Source organism: Vigna unguiculata, chromosome 7, assembly GCF_037176805.1.
Source record: "Vigna unguiculata cultivar grain cowpea cultivar isolate G323 ecotype 2 chromosome 7, ASM3717680v1, whole genome shotgun sequence".
In the NCBI taxonomy this organism is placed as follows: domain Eukaryota; kingdom Viridiplantae; phylum Streptophyta; class Magnoliopsida; order Fabales; family Fabaceae; genus Vigna; species Vigna unguiculata.
The window spans coordinates 10,569,283-10,588,875 of record NC_140798.1 but is presented as its reverse complement, the minus strand read 5'-3'; the positions used below and the strand labels follow the sequence as shown (position 1 = coordinate 10,588,875).

The window sequence follows — 19,593 nt, the reverse complement described above, 5'->3', positions numbered from 1 at the left end:
GATAACTAAAATAAGTCAAAGTATAAAAGTAGAAGTGACGCAAAATCATAGTATTATCATAATGTAAATACGAGAGTAACATGTTTAGTGAAGAAAAGGGGAAAGTGGAAGATTAGATGGAATGCAAAAGGGCAATTGGACCCACAGCACTGAAAACTAGACACTATAAAGATTGCAAAGTTCTTCTTTGTTTTCCTCATTCGTATGAATGTCAATTTTCATGTGCTGAATATTGAAGAAATATCTAGGGGACAAAAAAGTTATTACGAACTTAACTTACAACCTTTTTCAAACCGTGTTTTCCATATAGTGGCCAAATTTCACGCCCACGCCCAGTCTCCATCACAACCAGCTCCGAACCAATCCAATCTCGCGGCTCCAAAACGGTGCGTTAGGAGATAAGATTTTCGTTCATTTTCATTCTGCCCACGCTTCCCATCCAAACCATGCCAATTGGATCAAATTTACGAACCCTTATTATAATATATATTATTCCATTATTGTTTTGTTTCAACATTATTAACTAATGTAATGACGTAGATTACAGACGAAAGGAAAATTAACATATACAGTTATAGTACGGTATCGGGGGAGGTGGAGACAAGGACAAGGTAGAACCAAAATTTTTAGTTTTGATATCAAATTCTAATAAAGGGTTTACGGATAAATTCATCTCTTATCTCTTAGTAATTTAATTTTTATATTTGAGTTTTTCGTACGCTTTACATTTTATATTTTCTTTTATTTGATTGGGTTCCTATTTTTTAGAAAATACTTATTTGAATCTTTAGAAAAAAGTTTAATTGAGTTTTTATTTTTGTAAAAGGATTAAATATGACGGTTTAGAAGTGTTATATATAAGAATCTAGGTCTGTCATATTGAAAAAAAAAGCTTTAAAATAGGAGATAATTTAAATTTTGACACGTAACACTTTAAATTATGTTAACGTCACTCTTAATCAGTAATTTTTTGTAATTTAAAAAAATTTTAACTAGTACTTTAATAATATTGGTTTTGGTCTTTATATTTGTTTTTATGCAATTATGTTCTTATTTTTGTAAAAAATTCAATATAACTCATTGTGTTTAATATGTTAATGTTATTTGAAAGTATTTGAAAGTGTCACATGTCAAATCTAGATTTTCTTTAATATTAGTTGACATGTGGTAGATCTAAATTTTGATATATAATTCTTTTAAGCTGTATTAATGTTAATTTAACATAACAAGTTATATTGAATTTAAAAAAAAAATAGAAACTCAATTTAGTTATTTTTTTCTCTTTTAAATAAGGATTAAATTGAATAGAAAAATATGAAAGACAAAAATATATATTAAAAACTAAATATATAAAATCCAAATCACTAATTTAGTCTTTAGAGTTCTGTATTTTAAAATAAACAATATCTCATTATTAATTCTAACTATATTATTTCCAGAAAATTAAGGTTGAAATAAAAAAAAATATTCATAATTGTTTTTATTCTAATAAAGGAAGGTTGTTAGACATCTTGGTGGAAAAAGTAGCTCTGATACGAAAAATTTGAATTTGAAACAGTTGCGGCAATCCTTTTGTCCAAACCTGTTGTGTTTGTGAGTAACAAACAACCCAATTATTACTGCACTGCACACAAATATCCGATTAATATCCAGTAATTAACTAGCCTCCAACACAGCGCGGACAATTTTGTCTTTTCACCAGCCACCCCATATGGGATACATCGCATTCAACTACGATATGATACAGCAACTTATAGGGATATTTAATTGCACAAAAATGTTAGCTTGGAATTAGAATAAAGTGCTTCCCATCTCATCATCTCCACCTGTTTGGCCTGAACATAAGACAAAGCGTCAGCGTTAAAAAATAACGGGTTTGTGTTAGAGATCCGATCAACAGTGTTACGTTACCACATGTTGTTTCTATCCATCGCGTTTCTCAGAAAACCAAGTTTTGAGAGTGGAAAATAAGCTTAAATTGTTTGACCAAACAACCCTTATCTACCACTTCTTTCATTTTTTCTTGCCTTCATCACCTACACACTTGACTTCATTTTCTTTCGTCTTCTTTCACTTTCAAGGTACTCTTCTCTCTCTCTCTCTCTCTCTCTGTTTCTATTAAATTCTGTTATGGATGTTTGATGTGTCTGTGTGCGTAATGTGGAATCGCTTATCGTCATTCGTGTGTGACAAGTGAGAATTGGTTAATATCTTCTGCTTGTTTGTTGCTTGTGGCTTTTTTTTTTCCGTGTTCAGTTCAGGTTGCTATATGGATTTCAAGGAAATTGAGTATGCTATTATTTGATTTTTTGGTCCTTACGGAATAAGAACCGTGGAATTAAATCGCCTAATCCTGTGATTTTGTTAACTATTTCTCGATTATTTTTGGAGTGTTTGTTTGTATGTTTTGAAATTAAAGCTGTGCAGAATTTTTTACAAACTGGTTGGTTGAAATATAAGTTTGGGTGGTATAGTAGGGCTGTCATAAGAGATTGGAGATAGCACTTATTACTTGACTGTGCGGTGATGTTTAAAGCTTTGGTTTTTCAATCCTGAAGGACATGAGCAGAGTCTAATTTCAGCAACTCTTTTGGGTTTTTGGGCATTTCCTCTGCTTTTTTTTTTTTTCTTAAACCCATCGACTTACAACTACTCTATTTTTTGTTGTACTTAGTATTGTTTTAATCGCTATATATTTTGTGTGATAATTGAATGTGGTAAAATGTTGTAAATTGTCGAGTTTGAGACTTTATGCAGTTTGAAAGTTTAGTTTCCTATGCTAACATTTGTCCTTCCATTTTATGTATGCATATTTTGCATTTCGTTTTTGTTTGGTTCTTTTAACATTTGTCAACTGCAATCTCTTCTTTTGAAATCTGTTTAATGGCTTAATGTTTCCCAAGTTAAGACTATTTTATAGCATGTTTTGGTCTGGCAATTTACTTGAAGGAAGTAGGGTATTTGTCTCTGCTTTTTTAGATTTAAATTTGCTTCTTTCTATACTCTATTAAGTTCTCTCCTGGGCGCTTGATAATTATTGCTTGTCCTCCTTTTTACCTGACATGAATGTGGATCTTTTCAGGTTTGTTTGTTTATTTACATTTATCTAATTTGTTTTATTTGTCTGACTCCTCTTCTCTAGTCAAAAGGACGAAGAGTTTCAAGGGTCAAACTCTTGGTAAGATTTCCTATATGCAACCTCTTGTCTTGTAGCAGTTGAGAATTCGGGATAGTTATAATTCTATAAGGAAATATTCCTTTTGATCATTATGCATGTCTGGCCCTGTGGCCACAGTTGATAATTTGGATGGAGCACTTTCTTGTGCAGAGAGAACAAAATCTCTTGATGCCATTTCTGAAATAGACCGTGTACCTATATTGACAAACGGTGAAGCTGGTCATTCCTCTGAAGTTGCTGGATTTAGAGTTGGGGAACTCGCGCTTCCTAATGGAGAGTCATATTGTGGGTCCCTTCTTGGTAACATTCCAGAGGGTCAGGGTAAGTATGTATGGTCAGATGGTTGTGTATATGATGGTGAGTGGAGACGGGGGATGAGAAATGGATTTGGGAAAATACAATGGCCTTCTGGAGCAATGTATGAAGGTGAGTTCTCAGGTGGCTATATCCATGGTACAGGAACATATATTGGTCCGGATAATCTGACCTACAATGGTCGATGGCGATTAAATCTTAAACATGGGTTGGGTTATCAAGTTTATCCAAATGGAGATATCTTTGAAGGCTCTTGGATACAAGGAACACCGGAGGGTCCAGGCAAGTATACCTGGGCCAATGGAAATGTATATTTGGGAAATATGAAAGGTGGGAGAATGTCAGGAAAAGGAACTCTCACCTGGGTAAGTGGGGACTCATTTGAAGGGAGCTGGCTAAATGGGATGATGCATGGGCTTGGGGCATATACATGGAGTGATGGAGGCTGCTATGTTGGGACTTGGACACGGGGCCTAAAAGATGGCAAAGGAACCTTCTATCCAAAAGATAGCTGTCTTCCATCTGCACAAGAAGTATATCTCAATGCATTGAGAAAAAGAGGGCTGTTGCCAGATCTGAGAAAACAGAAACAGGTACATATTCATCATGCTGCTTCAGTTGATATGGGAGATGTCAAGGTTGGTGAGAGTCAGAGATTGAGTAGTGTTTCATCTGATAAGCTAGCCAAACGAAACCTGTTAAATCTGGAACAATCTCGCAGCAAAAATATTTCTCTTGAAAGGCGCTGGAGTCTTGAGGTATCTATTGAGAAAGTGATTGGAAACGATTCAAAACTAGGATCAACAGATTCTATCGCTGAAAATGGAGATAAAGTCCCAATTTTGGAACGTGAGTACATGCAAGGTGTGTTAATAAGTGAGTTAGTTTTAAATAATAAATTTTCATCAATGTCTAGAAAGGCAAAACAGCTTCAAAAAAAACTTGCCAAAGAAATTAAAAGACCTGGTGAAGCAATCATAAAAGGTCACAGGAGCTATGATCTGATGCTTAGTTTGCAGCTTGGAATAAGGTAAAGGGCACTCACTACCTTGACTTTTTTCTCTCGCATGAAGGTTTAGTTGTAATAAATTTAAGAATGCTGTGGGTTTTATTTCTGAATTTTTTTTTTGTTATTCCACAAAAAAAAAAAAAAAAAAAAGCTGGATCCATGTTGGAAGGAGTCCAGGCAGGCACGAAGTAGTGATATGAATTTTCATTTTTTTTAAATGAGAATTCTCAAATGGACGGGGTTTTGTATTTATCAATCATGTTAATTGTCAGTTTTGCCTCTGAAAATAAACGTGATTATTGAGAATAGATAAAATTACAAATGTCATTTTGGTACAGTATTTCAGTTTAGAAACGATTAAATGCTGAAGTGGTTAATCATCAAAACCAAACACTCTTTGCGCATCTTTAATTATTACTAGTAAAGTGACAAATTATTTTAGTACTTGTCTAAATGAATAATTACTTTTCGCAATTTTCCTACACACCAGAGAAAAGGAATTCCATTTGATATTGGGAATTACTTGACAATTGAAAGATGTTACCTCAGTAAACAAATGTTTGCTTCTTAGTTATATTTCACAAAGTTTTTCTAGAACTTAGATGAATATTCTTTCCTACTTCTATCAATGCATGATGGCTCAAGCGGTAACCACACACAATAAAAGCTTAATCTACTTACTTTAGTAGAAAAAAAGTTGTTACACTGCACTACCCGCTATTGCCTTTTCTTTTATTTTAAAATAAGTAATGTCAAAACGGGTTCATTATGGCTAGGTATACTGTGGGAAAGATTACACCAATTCAGAGGCGAGAAGTTCGAGCATCAGATTTTGGTCCAAGAGCAAGCTTTTGGATGAATTTTCCTAAAGAAGGTTCTCAGTTGACACCTCCTCATCAGTCAGAGGGTTTTAAATGGAAGGATTACTGCCCTATGGTGTTCAGGTAGGTATTGATACTTGTTTAGGCTTATTTATTTTGTGAGGCCACTGTATCCTCTTGTATTCCCTAGGCATGCATATAACAAAATCTTGTTTATCAAATGCAGCTTTTGGGTCTTGAATTACTCTATTATTAGTGTACTGTGTATCTATAGAAGAAGTGTTTATAATATTCATATCTTGAGCACCTAATTCAATAATCTAATAAGGATTTGAGTATTATGGGATGCCTAAATGTCATATCGAGTAGTATATGATACTTGATATTCTTTAATACCTATTTTTTAGGGTGGGCTCCAAGTGTTGGGTTCTTATCAATTGGTGTTAGAACTTCTTATTGGTGTCTCAAAATGGGTTACCTACTACAAAGGGATTTTACCAATGAGGGAGTCAGGTAAAGTGGTGGAGCATATTGGAAGCTTAGCATATATAGAATATAAGACTACAATTTCAAATATAGAGTTGAATCTCATCTTTACTTACTGTGTATTTGAAATCACAAGAAAACTTGAATTAATGTTTCTAAACAACATAGATAAACATGTTAAGGTTAAGAACACAAAGAGGAACATAGGACAACTAAAAAAACGAATTAGGAGTATAAAAACCAGAAGTAGAATAAGAATTGGTGTGAATAACTAAGAAGAACAAGATAGGAACATGAATTAAAGAACAAAATAAAATAAAATGTATGTAGAAGACTTAAGAGATGAAAGAAGCAAGAAACACCACTTGAAGTTGAAGGATCCATCTGCATCTTCTAGATAAACACCAAGGAAGAATCGACGCTACACTCCAAGAAATCAAGATAAGACCTAAGGAAGAATATCACTCTCACAAGTGTTTCAAAAAATCTTCAATATCAAATATGACTAAAAGTGAATTACAAGAGGAGGAGATGACCACTATAAGTGAGCCAACTGCAAATTCAAATGAAATTTACATGGCATAAATCTTAAATGACATGTAAATCCTAATTCAAGACTATTTCAAGTTGGTTGACTGAAAATTCAAATGGAAAAACAAGAGATAAATTCAAATCTTTAAAAATAAAATGCAATCTCCAAAGATCTTCAGATGGCCAAATAAGAGAGGTATATAACCTCTGCTTGCACATGTTTTCCTTGTCTTCAAAAGACCATGGCTTACATGCCTCTCCTTAGCTTCTTCATTGGTCAAATATAGCTCTCCTTATGGCTTCAATTTGGACTTAAATTGTAGCACTTATTCCTTTCTTGGCCATGACTCTGTTCTCTCCATTGGGCTTGAATGAGCCCTATTAAATCCTACACTGCGAGGACTATTTTCATCTAACATTACTCTTAGTAAGTGGGTTTATGTCTAACTTAACCTTACAAAACTGGCTTGTAAGGTGAGTATTGCACCCCACTTATACATTATAATTTGGCCTTATTCCTCGTTGATGTGAGATTTTCAACACACTACCTCACTACGAGGAACAAACATCTTGAATGAGGGATTAGATATTTATGAGTGGTCTAACAAGAGCCTAATAATTGTGGCATAATAGTCCCAAAGAACTTGATTAGGAGAAGCTCTGATATCATCTTAGTAAAGAGGTTTATGCCTAACTCAACCTTACAAAACTGACTTATAAAGTGATGGTTGCATCCTTTTATATATTATAATTTGGCCTTATTCCTAATCAATGCGGGATCTCCAACAATAATGATTATAAAAATTCAAATCCAAGAAATAAAAAATAAAGAAAATGGAGGTCTCTTTTGGTGAGCAAGAACATCTTGTCTTGTCATGCTTCTAGTGAATCTTCCATGATTATATGTTTTTGCTCATTTTCTTCTTCCATGTTTGTGTACTCATCAGTACCTGTACATCATATTTTTTATGCACTTGATTCGGAGTATCCATTTCAAATTGGCTGGTTGATAATTTTGACATGAATACTATCATTGAATGATTATTGTATTTTGACTTGTGTAGGATCATAATCATGCATTCTTTTTAATGATAAATGTGAAAGTAAGAACATATGGTCTGTCGCACTGGAATCTAGAACCCAAGAGTCTTTACATAAAGGTTTAAAAACATTAAAAGAGGAATTGGAATTCTTACTAGTCATTGTTTGTTATAGAGCAAGTACCAAAAGATGGCTTACTGACGGTCTCCATAAGAGATTTTAGATGTTCAATTTCAGCATGTAGTGCATGAATTTCTTCTTCAATTGAAGAGGATGAAGGAGTCTTGCTAGGATTTTTAGAATCTAAAGTTAGAAGATCAACATTGCTTAGTGGAGTTGTCATGCTAAAATAAAAATAGGGATTCCCTAGTCCCATCCTAAATAAAACAGAACAGTAAGATAGAAAGCTCCAGCAACGGCAGTGATGACAGCAACACTGGTAGCTCTGGCAAAAAGGTCTAGCAATGGCTCTGGAGATGGCAGCAATGGCTCTGGGATGGCAGAAGCTGGGGACAGGAGTGACAGAACCACAAGTTGGGTGAAATTCAAGTAACCCCAATAACTAGAGGAAATGGGTGCACCCTAGGCAACCCTAAAAAGAACTGTAACTAAGATGGTAAAGAAAAAATGCAAAAGTAGAGCTCCTAAGATCGGGAGCTTTGATATCAACTTGAAAGGATTAATCTGAATGAAAGAAGATTTTTATTCAATTGATTCATTTAAAACATCACATCAACTTCTACATATAGAGAACTCTAATCTTATAGTAATAATTACATTACATAGAGATTTATAAACTCTTCTAACAATTTCTAAAAGTTTCTAGTAGTATACTTAATATCCTACTAACAGTTTGTATAAGTAGTTTGGAACCAATGTTAACAGCTGCCTTTTTCACCTTTCTATTTTCCTTTCACTTTACTCGTGATTGTTGTATATGACCTTGTGGCCTGTTGCAGGAATTTGAGAGAGTTGTTCAAGATTGATGCTGCTGACTATATGATGTCCATTTGTGGAAATGATGCTCTGAGGGAACTTTCTTCCCCAGGAAAAAGTGGTAGTGTCTTTTTCCTGTCTCAGGATGATCGATTCATGATTAAGACACTGCGTAGATCTGAAGTGAAGGTATTTTTATTTTGTCTGGATCTTCTTTGTTGGCATTTGTTACAGTACAGATATCTAAAACTGTTTTGGGGGCTTGTTTCTACTGGCTCTATTTTGTAGCTCAAAATACATTATACAGTTTGTACCTTTACGGATATTGAGGTTGCCATTAATGGAAATCTGCATGTAATAGTAATTTAGATTTCCATACACCTGTTTGGCTTTGGCATTGTTATCGCTTATCAGTGACGCTCTTGCAACAAGGGCTGATAATGGCATCATTGCGCACTAGATGATGGTTAAAATATGACACAAATTATAAAAGTATACTAAACGTGGGATTAAATCAATAATATGGTTCAAATAAAACAATATTATATCTAAACTCACACTCGTAAAACATAAAACATAAGTTACATAATTCAATTGCGATTTTGTTGTGACTGTTTCAAAGGAGTTCCAGTTTCTGATATGCAGAGAAACTTGACATCTTTACCTCATTCTTGATTTTTTGTTACTTTTTCCTGAAGAATTCTCTCTGTTTTTGTTTGATGTGTGTATGATATTTTATGCTTCTCCAAACACTTATTGAATGTTGAATAAAGTCTTAGAGCATATGCTTTCTTGCTTAATAATGATATTTTAGTGTTCACTTGCTCTTCTTTACTTTTCTTTTTGACTATAGAATACAGATTGTATTGATTAAATTTTGAAATGTAGGTTCTTCTTAGAATGCTTCCAGACTATCATCATCATGTGAAGACATATGATAATACACTTATCACAAAATTTTTTGGTCTGCACAGGATTATACCTTCCAGTGGTCAAAAGGTAATATACATTTTTCTGCACCTGAATCAATTTTTTAGTATTTATCAATTACTTACTATCACATCAACTTTGATACAACTGGTACCAAAAATTAAAAGAATTAACGCCATAATGCAGAGGTAGATGTCAAGAGAGACTAGAGAGAGAAAATGAACTGTGAACTGTATTGATTACTGATAATTTGAGAATCTCATCACTCAATGAGTTTCCAAAACCTGGTACTACAATTGCCCAACTGGTTGACTTTTGAGGGTCAGTTGGGTTTGCTTTGTTATAATTTATTGTAGAGTACAGTTCAGTAATAGGCCTCATGTTATCGACAACAATACCTCCCGAAAAGGGTCCTCCTTGTCCTCAAGGTGAAAATGAGGAAAGGCTTGTTGTAGGGTAGATGTTGCCTCACAGGTATCTTCACCAGGAGGGAGGTTGTGCTATTTTTGATCAAAACTTTTAAATCACCCATTGCTGCCTGTCTGATATCCAACACATTTTATGGTTGAACCTGGAGCTCCATATCATCTGCTTAGGTCAGGGGTAGAGTTTGAATAAGCTGAAGTGAGCTGATTGCCTTCTTTGGGAGAGACACATTAAAAACCAGGTGAATCCTGCTATCCTCTGGTAAATTTAGCTTATAGGTTACTCTACCATTTCTATCCAAAATCTGAAAAGGACCATAAAAACGAGGACAAAACTTTTGGTTAGGTCTTTTAGCTGGCCAGAGCATCTTATAGGGCTGTAACCTAGGAAAAACCCAATCTCCCACAGTATACTCTATGCCTCTCCTATGTTTATTAGCTTGTATTCTCGTTCTGTCTAGGGCCTCAAGAAAATGGTGACTTAAATCATCTGACAACTCATCACATCGTTGAGTTAACTTGTTGACCTCTTTCACTTTTGAATGAATGGTTGTACCTTTCAACAGGGTGGATTGTGTCTATACAATGCTAGAAAGGTGTCATTGAACTGGACACATTGTATTATGTAGTGTTGACCCAAAACAAAACTCTGCCCAACTTAATACATCTAGCCAAACCTTTGGTTTAGTTCCTGCAGTACAACATAAATAAGCCATTGCTTAACCACTTTTGTCTAGCCATCTATTTGTGGATGGTACGTAGAACTGTAATTCAACTATGTTCCTGATCTCTTGGAAGAGTTCTCTCCCAAAATGGCATATGATGATTGAATACTCATATGATACGATAGTAGAGGGGAATACAAACGAACCACTTCTTGGATAAAAGTGGCAACAACTTAAGCTGCATTAAAAGGGTGGCTGAGCATATGTAATTATCCTATCCACCATAACCAAAATAGTGTCCTTTCCCTTCCGTTGAAATATCTGACCACACTTGTGAAGGTACCAGTAAAGGATAAACCAACTGGAGATGATGCTTAACACTTGTTACTTTGGCAGACCTCACAACTGCTAACATATTCTTTTATTTGCTTACTTGTACCTTTCCAATACACAATTGAGGATATTCTCTTCAAGGTTCTAAAGAAACCAGAATGCCTCCCACATGGAGCTTGGATAAAACTGATTTACCCTAGAAAAATAATTGTCCTTTTAACACGAAACCTGCATGACAATCAGGGTATGCAATCAAATCTTGCATAATAGCTCTTAATTGTTCATCTTGTTCAACTCCCTGTCTTGCACTTCCCAATCATCAAACTGCAGCAACTAATACCATTTAAATCTTCCTAGAGAGTGCATCTGCTGCCACATTTTGTTTTATGGGTCTATATCATACCAATTAATTTGGTGGCCCGTCTGAGCTGATCACCTATCAGTAGCCTTTGACCCTGCAAAAATATAAGACTTCTTTGATATGTAACAAAAGTGAAATGATTGCCCAACAGATACTGCTTCCATTTTTTCACTTCTTGCACCGCTGACATTTATTCCCTTTCATACTCAGATTTTTCTTGGGACCGTGTGGAGATAAAGCTTTACTCCAAAAGGCTAGGGGCCTCCCCTCTTGTGATGATACTGCTCCCAATCCTTTTAACTAAAAGTCGTCAAAAAAGCTATAATGGCTTGCTTAACTATCGCTGTCAGGCAAACTGTTTCTGATAATATTCATAGAAGAGTAATTGCTCTTAAATAGAACACAAAATTAAGAACAGAAAATCCTAATTTATGATGGCCATATTCTGTCCCTATAATTCAAGATCAATGATCCTGTCTATAAATGTAACACCCGGTTTGAGATGTTACTAAGATACTTAGTAAAATTCGTAAATTTCAAAATCTTTCACAACTTTGAAGCAACTCAAAGCTCCTCACTAATATGCATCCAAACAATATCTGCAACAACATATGCTCTTATATATCAACATACATATACGATCATCCCAGTCAAACACACACATGCAAGAGTGAGCTAATAGAAACATCAAAACATCATAACCAATAATATACATCAATAATAATATAACAACTCACCCAAACCTTTCATAACTCTAGTGTCTCACAACACCATTCAATTACATTATTTGTCTCACACTATCCTTCACAAAGCCTATTGTCTCAAACAATAGTTTAAACATATCATCACAGGTTCAAAATATGTCGTCACAATAATTAATACAAGTACCAGTAATCTTAGCGTCAGGAGCCGGTTTGTAACCCTCGCACGCAGCTTACCTATAAGCGCTTGACTTCCCCTCCTCCCTAGGAGTCTTATGAGCAAAGCTCGCAGGTGCCACTTCCCATTACCCTCCTCGGAAACCCTAACGAAGTATACATGTGTCACCTCTCATTACTCTCCTTAAGAGTCCCGACAAAGTTCACCTTTGGTACAACTACACAGAGTTGTCCTTCACCACCTTTCATTGGGTCACCACACACAAGCATACATTTACATTTTAAAACAAGCACTTGTTGACATGTCATCACAATCATACTAAATAATGTTTGTAACCATCAAGTATTTCCAAAACAAATAAAATAAAACAAAATAACATATCCAATTTCTAATAAATTTACTATTTATATATATATATATATATATATATATATATATATAAATATGTATGTATATATATATATATATGTATGTATATATATATATATATGTATGCATATATATATATATATATATATATATATCTATAATTTTAGATTCGTATTGTCCCTCATGTGTTCTAAATGTTGTCTTCCTCCACATCTTCATCCCTCATCCTTATTTGATAATAGTCGGCTTTGAGGTCAAGTTTTGAAGACACTATATCCCTTGATAATTCATTCAACAACTCTTCTACAATAGGAATAGGGAACTTGTTTCCAATGGCAATCTTGTTCAAAGCCCTATAGTTAACATAAAACCTCCAAGCACTATCCTTCCCTTTAACTAATATAGTGGGTCTAAAATATTGGTTTATGCTAGGCTAAATGATTCCTATATGATTTCAAGTTAGGAATTGTTGATCCCTCCTTCAAGTGGATTGCATAATATGGCCTCCTTTTTGGTGGGAGTCCTTCGAGGGTTAAAACACTTCTTGAAATTGCTGCAGCACAAGGTCCACCTCTGTCCATAACGAAATTCTTGAAAACCTCTCAAATTGATCTTGGGTTGCAAGATTCTCATCATGGAACCAACTAAGTGCCATCCTTCCAAATAAACCAATACCGCCTTCGTCTTGTCTTTCTCAGATCCAAATTCAATTTATGGGCTCATCCATGCTCATCTTCCTTTCTGCTAAAGGAAGGTATCACAAATCTTTCCAGTGATCTTGCAACTCCAATCTAAACCCTCTTTGCTTCTGACTCTGTTTTATCACTTCTTGTCTTTGATTTGTTGTTCTTCAAGCCTCCTTCCCCTCTCTGCATCTGATTATCCATCTTTTGAACTATGCTTTCCATCATTTCTCTACAATTTCCATTCTTCCTTTGATTTTCTTTTCACTTATTGAAGTCCTCTACTTGCCTCACTTGTGTTAATTCTTGATGAACACAACTCCAAGATTGGAGCTTTGATACCAATTGAGACAACTGGTACCAAGAATGGAAAGAATTTACAACACAATACAGAGGTAGAGTTAAAGAGAATAGAGAGTAAAAAACAGGAGTTTTGAGAATTTAGGAGTCTCAACACTCTCCCAAAATGAGTTTCAAGAAACCTGCTACCAACAACCACTTGTGTTATTTTGTACTGATTACTGAGAACTTAGGAGTCTCAACACTCCCAAAATGAGTTTCAAGAAACCTGCTACTACAGTAATAACATTGCTATTTATGCACTAACTGTCTAGTTGTTTGAGTTCTCGGTCTGATGGGTTTGTTTTGTTCGTATTTCTTCTTTACCACCCTTCAGTAATAGGCTTCATGTTCCTAACAAACTTGCTCTTTAATACTTGCAATTGCAATTGCGAAATGCCATAAGGACAAGATTTTTCACAAAGCAAATATACCTTATCAAATATTTGAACTTGTCATGACTTAACATATTTCATTCAAAATGACTTAATAATCTACATTTTATTTAATTAGAATGCTAATATTTATACATAATTCTCTATTTTGCAGTTTCGCTTTGTTGTGATGGGAAATATGTTCTGCACAGAATTAAGGATCCATAGGAGATATGATTTGAAAGGTTCATCGTGTGGACGTTCTTCTGACAAGATAGAAATTGATGAGAACACTACTCTTAAAGATTTGGATTTGAACTACTGCTTTTTCTTGGAACCATCTTGGCGAGAGTCTTTATTGAAGTAAGTGATACTATTTATTTTCTTTAATTTTGCATTTTCCTGATGTTTATTCTTTATATAAAATATTTTTATTGCTAGGAAGATAAAGATAAAGGAGGATAAGTTACTCTTTGTTTAAAAAGGAACAAAGAACAAAGCAGATAGAAACAAATTTGTATATCTTTTAGTTTGTACATGTAGGTTTATAAAGCAAATGTCTCTTTCGGTTTAGTTGAATTGTTGACACATTCTGATATTATATAGAGTGAATATATACAACTTTTAAGGAACAGGTGTTTTCTTGTCCCCCTTCCCCATATAGATGTATTGTTGCTTAATAAAAATAGGAACTGCTTGTGTTTGTTTGAATTCCAAAATTTTGTCTAGTGAGTTTACCAAAATTTTATTATGTACCACACTTTGTTTCAAAATTGAATATTACCTTACAGTCTTGGTCATCCTCATTGTGCAGGCAGATTGAGATTGACAGCAAGTTCTTGGAATTACAACAGATAATGGATTACAGCCTCCTTCTTGGTGTTCATTATCGAGCTCCCCAGCAGCTACGTCCATACAACCAAAGTAGAACTGTAGATGGATTGGCAATTCTTGCAGAGGAAGGTGAGTATTTGTCCAATCTAAAAAGCAAATGATTTTCTTATTTGCCTTTGTATGGTTGATATTTATTTTGGGCTGGTATTTTTAAGTATTTATATATCAAGGTGTCTTTAATAAGATGTTTTCATGCATCAGAATGAAACTAATGATCTGAAACGGAGAGACTAAAAAGATAACTCGATTCCCCTAATTATTGATGTGACTAGTAGACGATATAATCATGGGTTGTTTTAGTTTCATTTGGTAGGGTAGCTGATGAAAACGAGGCCAATTTCTGGAAACTTCCTTTTCTTATCCCTAATTGACTATGTCCATCTACCTTGTTATTGACAATTCTATAGTCTAAAGGTTTTAATATGAAGGTGGTATAAAATTCTCTTATGTTTTTATCTTGTGCTTATTATTGAAGATCTCCTCGTTGTTTTCTCCCCTCAAATTTCTCAACAAGTAGTATCTGAGTTGATAGTTTTTCTTGGTGACTACCTAAAATAAGTACAATGTGTAATGGTGATGGCTCTTAGGTGTGTGGATCCCTTGTGTCAAACGTCTTTTTGATAGAGAATTATTTTATAGATAACAATCCCACCAATTACATTTTTGTTACCTCTATTTGTAACAATCAAACTTTTTGAAATAAGTAAATAAAAATATATTACCATGGATCAGAAGATTCTAAAGATATTTTCTCCTAATCACTATGATGATATTTTTATCCTAATAATTTGCTAGTTACAATGCTCTCCCTCAAGTTAGTAAATAAATTTTGATCATTCCCAACTTACTTACAAGATCCTAGAGTCTGATTTGATGAAGCCCCTTTGTGAAAATGTTTGATATATGAAGTCCTATAGGAACAAGGGTTCTAATTACAACACCTTTGCCAATATTGTCTTTGATAAAGTGTGCGTCAATTTCAATGTTTGATCTTATCATGTTGTATTGGATTATATGCGATGCTCATGGATGATTTGTAACTACATTATAATTGCATAGGGATGTCAACTTTCATTTTAAGTTTATCTAGTATGATTTTGATCTAGAGTACACACACCTTGAGCAAGGGCTCGAAATTTAACTGTTTCACTAGAACAAGATAATTGTTGAAAGTCCCACATCGACTAGAGATAAGACAATTTCATAATATATAAGTGAAGTGCAAACCTCACCTTACAAGCCGGATTGTGGGGCTTGAGTTAGGCTTAAATCCCACCCTTTAACATATTAGAGTACTTAAAGTCTCTATATTTAGAGTGTGCAAACACCTCAACTTAATTTAAAGTATATATGTGTGGTTGCAAACATCACCTTCCAAGCCGGTTTTGTGGGGTTGAGTTAGACTTAAAACCCACTTCTAACATGGTATCAGTTTCTAATCTCACGCACGAGATGTATATACCTCGGCGTGAGGGGGTGTGTGGACAATTTCATAGTATATAAATGAAGTGCAAACCCCACCTTACAAATTAGGATTAAAGTGTCTTCTTTCTTGAACAATAGTTCCTCTCCTAGGCTTGACTTCAAGTAGAAAGGAATTTTGTTGACTGGTTGCATATTTGTTTCTCTTAGATCATGCATAAATTGACTTACCACACTAATTGCATTAACAATGTGTTGTCTCTTAATAAATAAGTCTTCCTACCAATATTTCGTGTTGGATATTTTCTATACGAGAACTCTCTTTACTTTCAATTTTATGATTTTGTTCAACAAGAACTCCTTAGATTCTACATTTTTCTAACCTCCCAGCTAAACAACTCTTCTTGCTTCGAATTCAAAGTGGCTTCTTACCTTTTTTGACATTTTTCGTCAAAGAATTTGTATTCTTCTTCCTCACCATGGGTTGGTTTGGTCTCATCTGTGATAGTCATCACTTAAATCTTGTGCATTCTACAAAGATAAATATTATAATGATAGGAAGAAGAACTCATCTGCTTCAAGTGCTTTCTCTCTCTGATGTGGAGGTTCGCAAAAAAAGTTTTGTTTCATGAAAGTTGACATCCTTCAAGGATTTATTAAGGTTGAAGGAGGAATATCTAAGTCTTCTATGATGAAGCCACATTTGGGAACATGTCCATGTTTTTAATATTGCCTGTTGACTTATAGCCTTTGTTTTGTTTTGGTCCTTGGGCTCCAATAGATATAACCCACTTTGCTCCTTAGTAATTTAAATTGTCATCTTCATGATAAGGTTTTGAAACACACAATAAGAAGTAAAAAGAAAATTACTAAAATACTCAAATGTTCTATTAGTTTTTGTACATAAATAAAATTATTGGACAGTTGTGGGATATATAAAACATTACTTAATACAATAGATGATTTTAAAGTTATATTCTCATATCTGCATATGGATGCAATATCACCGTTTGCAATTGTAACGAGTTGTTGTCTAGTGATTTTTACATACAAATTGAAGAGCATAAAAGATTGGAGTCATGTTTCCAAACACCTAAGATACAGGACCAACAATATCGAATGTACTGAATAGGATATAGAATACAGAGATGACTTACTCATTGATTCAACCATTGTTCTCAAATGACCACATTCCTCCTTATAGGCTTCATAGGAGACATTGAAAAGAAAATATACGAAACAAAGAAGTAACAAAAAGAACCTGTTTCGAAAAAGAACAAAAAAACTTAGATGTACTGAAATCGGAGCCAAATGGGACATTAACACCTGTTTGAATTATGTAAGGAAAAAAAATAATTATTTTATTGATAAGATCACACTAACTACATTCTCATCTGTTCTATGTGTAACACTCAAACTCTTAAAGGAAATAAAAATATGCTTAAATGAATTTGAAGATTCTAAAAATATTTACAATAATAGGTTTGGCTTATGTTTAGATTTTCTTCTTAAACTTAGTCACGATTATTTGGACCAGTGTATTAAAACTAAGCCTGGATTTGCTGATCTGAAAGGAACCAGGTCCTTGGTCATTCTAGTTGAACACGCTGACTCGTTTTCAGTCAACTCTTAACCCAGTGACTGTTTCTTCCTTCTTTTTTCCTTTCAACGTTATGGTTCTTTCCAGGTGCTTCATTTGGTTGACATATGATCAGTTCTACTCTACAATGGTTAGGACGGCGTCATTTTAGAAAGCCTTATAAGCTTATCCATTTGTTTGTCTTGTCATTATGCTTTCAAGTTTCAACATGATTTATATTCTTGCTTTTTCTACTAGAATTATTAATAATGGAACTGAGTAATTTGAAATTTTCATTGATGATCAACTAACAGACCCTCTAGAGGATGAAACATCCAACTATCCGCAAGGTCTTGTTCTGGTCCCTCGAGGTGCAGATGATGATAGCGTTGTTGTAGGGTCACACATTAGGGGTAGCAGATTGAGAGCTTCAGCTGCAGGTGACGAGGAGGTGGATCTACTTCTACCCGGTACTGCAAGGTATGGTTTCTTTAAGATGTATACTGGTTTATTTAATGTTATGTATCATTTTCAACATCGTAGTGATCCTTTCTATTCTGTTTTTACGTTTGATCCATGCATCTCCCAATTCGTTATCACTTGTATGTTCATAAAATATAAACAAATTTGGGATGTTTGACACTTAAACCTTCAAGGATAATTGTGGTGGAACTGAGAGATGATGTAGCCATTGTCAAAGGATGCATGTTTGAAAATTAATTAATAACAAATATGGCAATCGGGTTGAGAGAGAAAAGAAATAATAAGAATGATTAATAAAGGGTCTTTATGTTGAGGGTTTTTGCTACTTTTGAACTTGTTATGCAGACTACAAATCCAGCTTGGTGTGAACATGCCTGCTAGGGCAGAGCAGATTCCAGGGAAAGAGGAAGTGCAAATGTTCCATGAGGCTTACGACGTCGTACTTTACCTGGGTATAATTGACATATTGCAAGAGTACAACATGACTAAGAAGATTGAACATGCATATAAATCTATTCAGTTTGATTCATTATCTATCTCGGCGGTGGACCCTACATTCTACTCACGTCGCTTCCTAGATTTTATTCAGAAAGTCTTCCCACCACATGAAATGACACGATAACTTTTGGCCCTTCAAATTCAACCAATCTATTTAAAGAGTGAACAATTCCCACATTTCCACCATTTGTGCATGCTGTATAATTGACCTTTTTTTTATAGTCTGTATAATTCACTTGAATATCTTTATTATAAATACACTAAGTTTTAAATTTGATCCTTTTTTTTATTTTTAATTTAGTGTTTTTAGTTTGAAATTGACTAATTCCAGTGCCCTTGACTTGCAGCGATTTAGTAATTTATGTGTCTTATAAGAAATTGTTTGTGGGAGCAAGAGTTCCTAAAATTTCAGCAGCATTGCTCCTACGTTTTTCTAACTCGGCAGGGACTTAACCTATTACGTTTTTCTAAATTAATATTTAATTATAATAGTTAAATTATTTTCGGTAAATAATTGATGTAGTAGAACAAGTATGAATATATCTCGACTTTAATACAATAAGAAAAAAAAATTACTAGTAATGTTATTAATTTTATTTAAACTCCCTTGATTATTAAGGTAACTAAACATATCTACGGACTTTAGGCAAATTAAACATATCTATGGTCTTCAATAATTATTATGTGTTTATTAAAGAAAAAATTAACGTTAAGTACTTAACATTAAGTAACTACTAATGACTTAAATTTACAATGTAAAAAACATAATTCCTTCCTTCAATGTTAATTGTATTAATCTTAATTTTTTTAGTCTATTACTGTTATCAATATTCAATTTCGTCCGAATGAATAAATTTATTTTCAAAAAAATTAAAAATAAAAAAAATGTGAAATATTATTTTCTTCAAAGATTTTCAAACATTAATTTTAGAAAAAAGATGAAAAAAAGAAAAAAAAAAGAAAAAAAGAAGGAAGAGCCTAATTTGTTATTAATTATCGCACTCCTTCTTATGAGTCCATCAACTCAACATGCTTTCTACCC

The 19,593-nt window shown here is 34.0% G+C and overlaps 1 protein-coding gene across 3 annotated transcripts; it reads left to right on the top strand.

The window, feature by feature from the left end:
* The first annotated feature begins 1,794 nt into the window (after positions 1 to 1,794).
* PIP5K9 (phosphatidyl inositol monophosphate 5 kinase) lies at positions 1,795 to 18,847 on the top strand. 3 transcript variants are annotated; one of them, XM_028078165.2, is made up of 10 exons: positions 1,796 to 2,081; positions 3,143 to 3,178; positions 3,329 to 4,523; positions 5,279 to 5,446; positions 8,341 to 8,506; positions 9,206 to 9,316; positions 13,851 to 14,038; positions 14,490 to 14,638; positions 17,885 to 18,050; positions 18,399 to 18,847. In XM_028078165.2, exons 3-10 carry the CDS (start codon positions 3,553 to 3,555, stop codon positions 18,673 to 18,675), a joined length of 2,196 nt encoding a protein of 731 aa, XP_027933966.1. In that variant the 5' UTR covers positions 1,796 to 2,081; positions 3,143 to 3,178; positions 3,329 to 3,552; the 3' UTR covers positions 18,676 to 18,847. The 3 variants fall into 3 exon arrangements, with proteins under 3 accessions (XP_027933963.1, XP_027933966.1, XP_027933964.1); XM_028078162.2 differs by having other exon boundaries at positions 1,795 to 2,081; positions 3,143 to 4,523; XM_028078163.2 differs by lacking the exon at positions 1,796 to 2,081 and adding an exon at positions 2,176 to 2,193 and having other exon boundaries at positions 3,143 to 4,523.
* Positions 18,848 to 19,593: the final 746 nt, after the last annotated feature.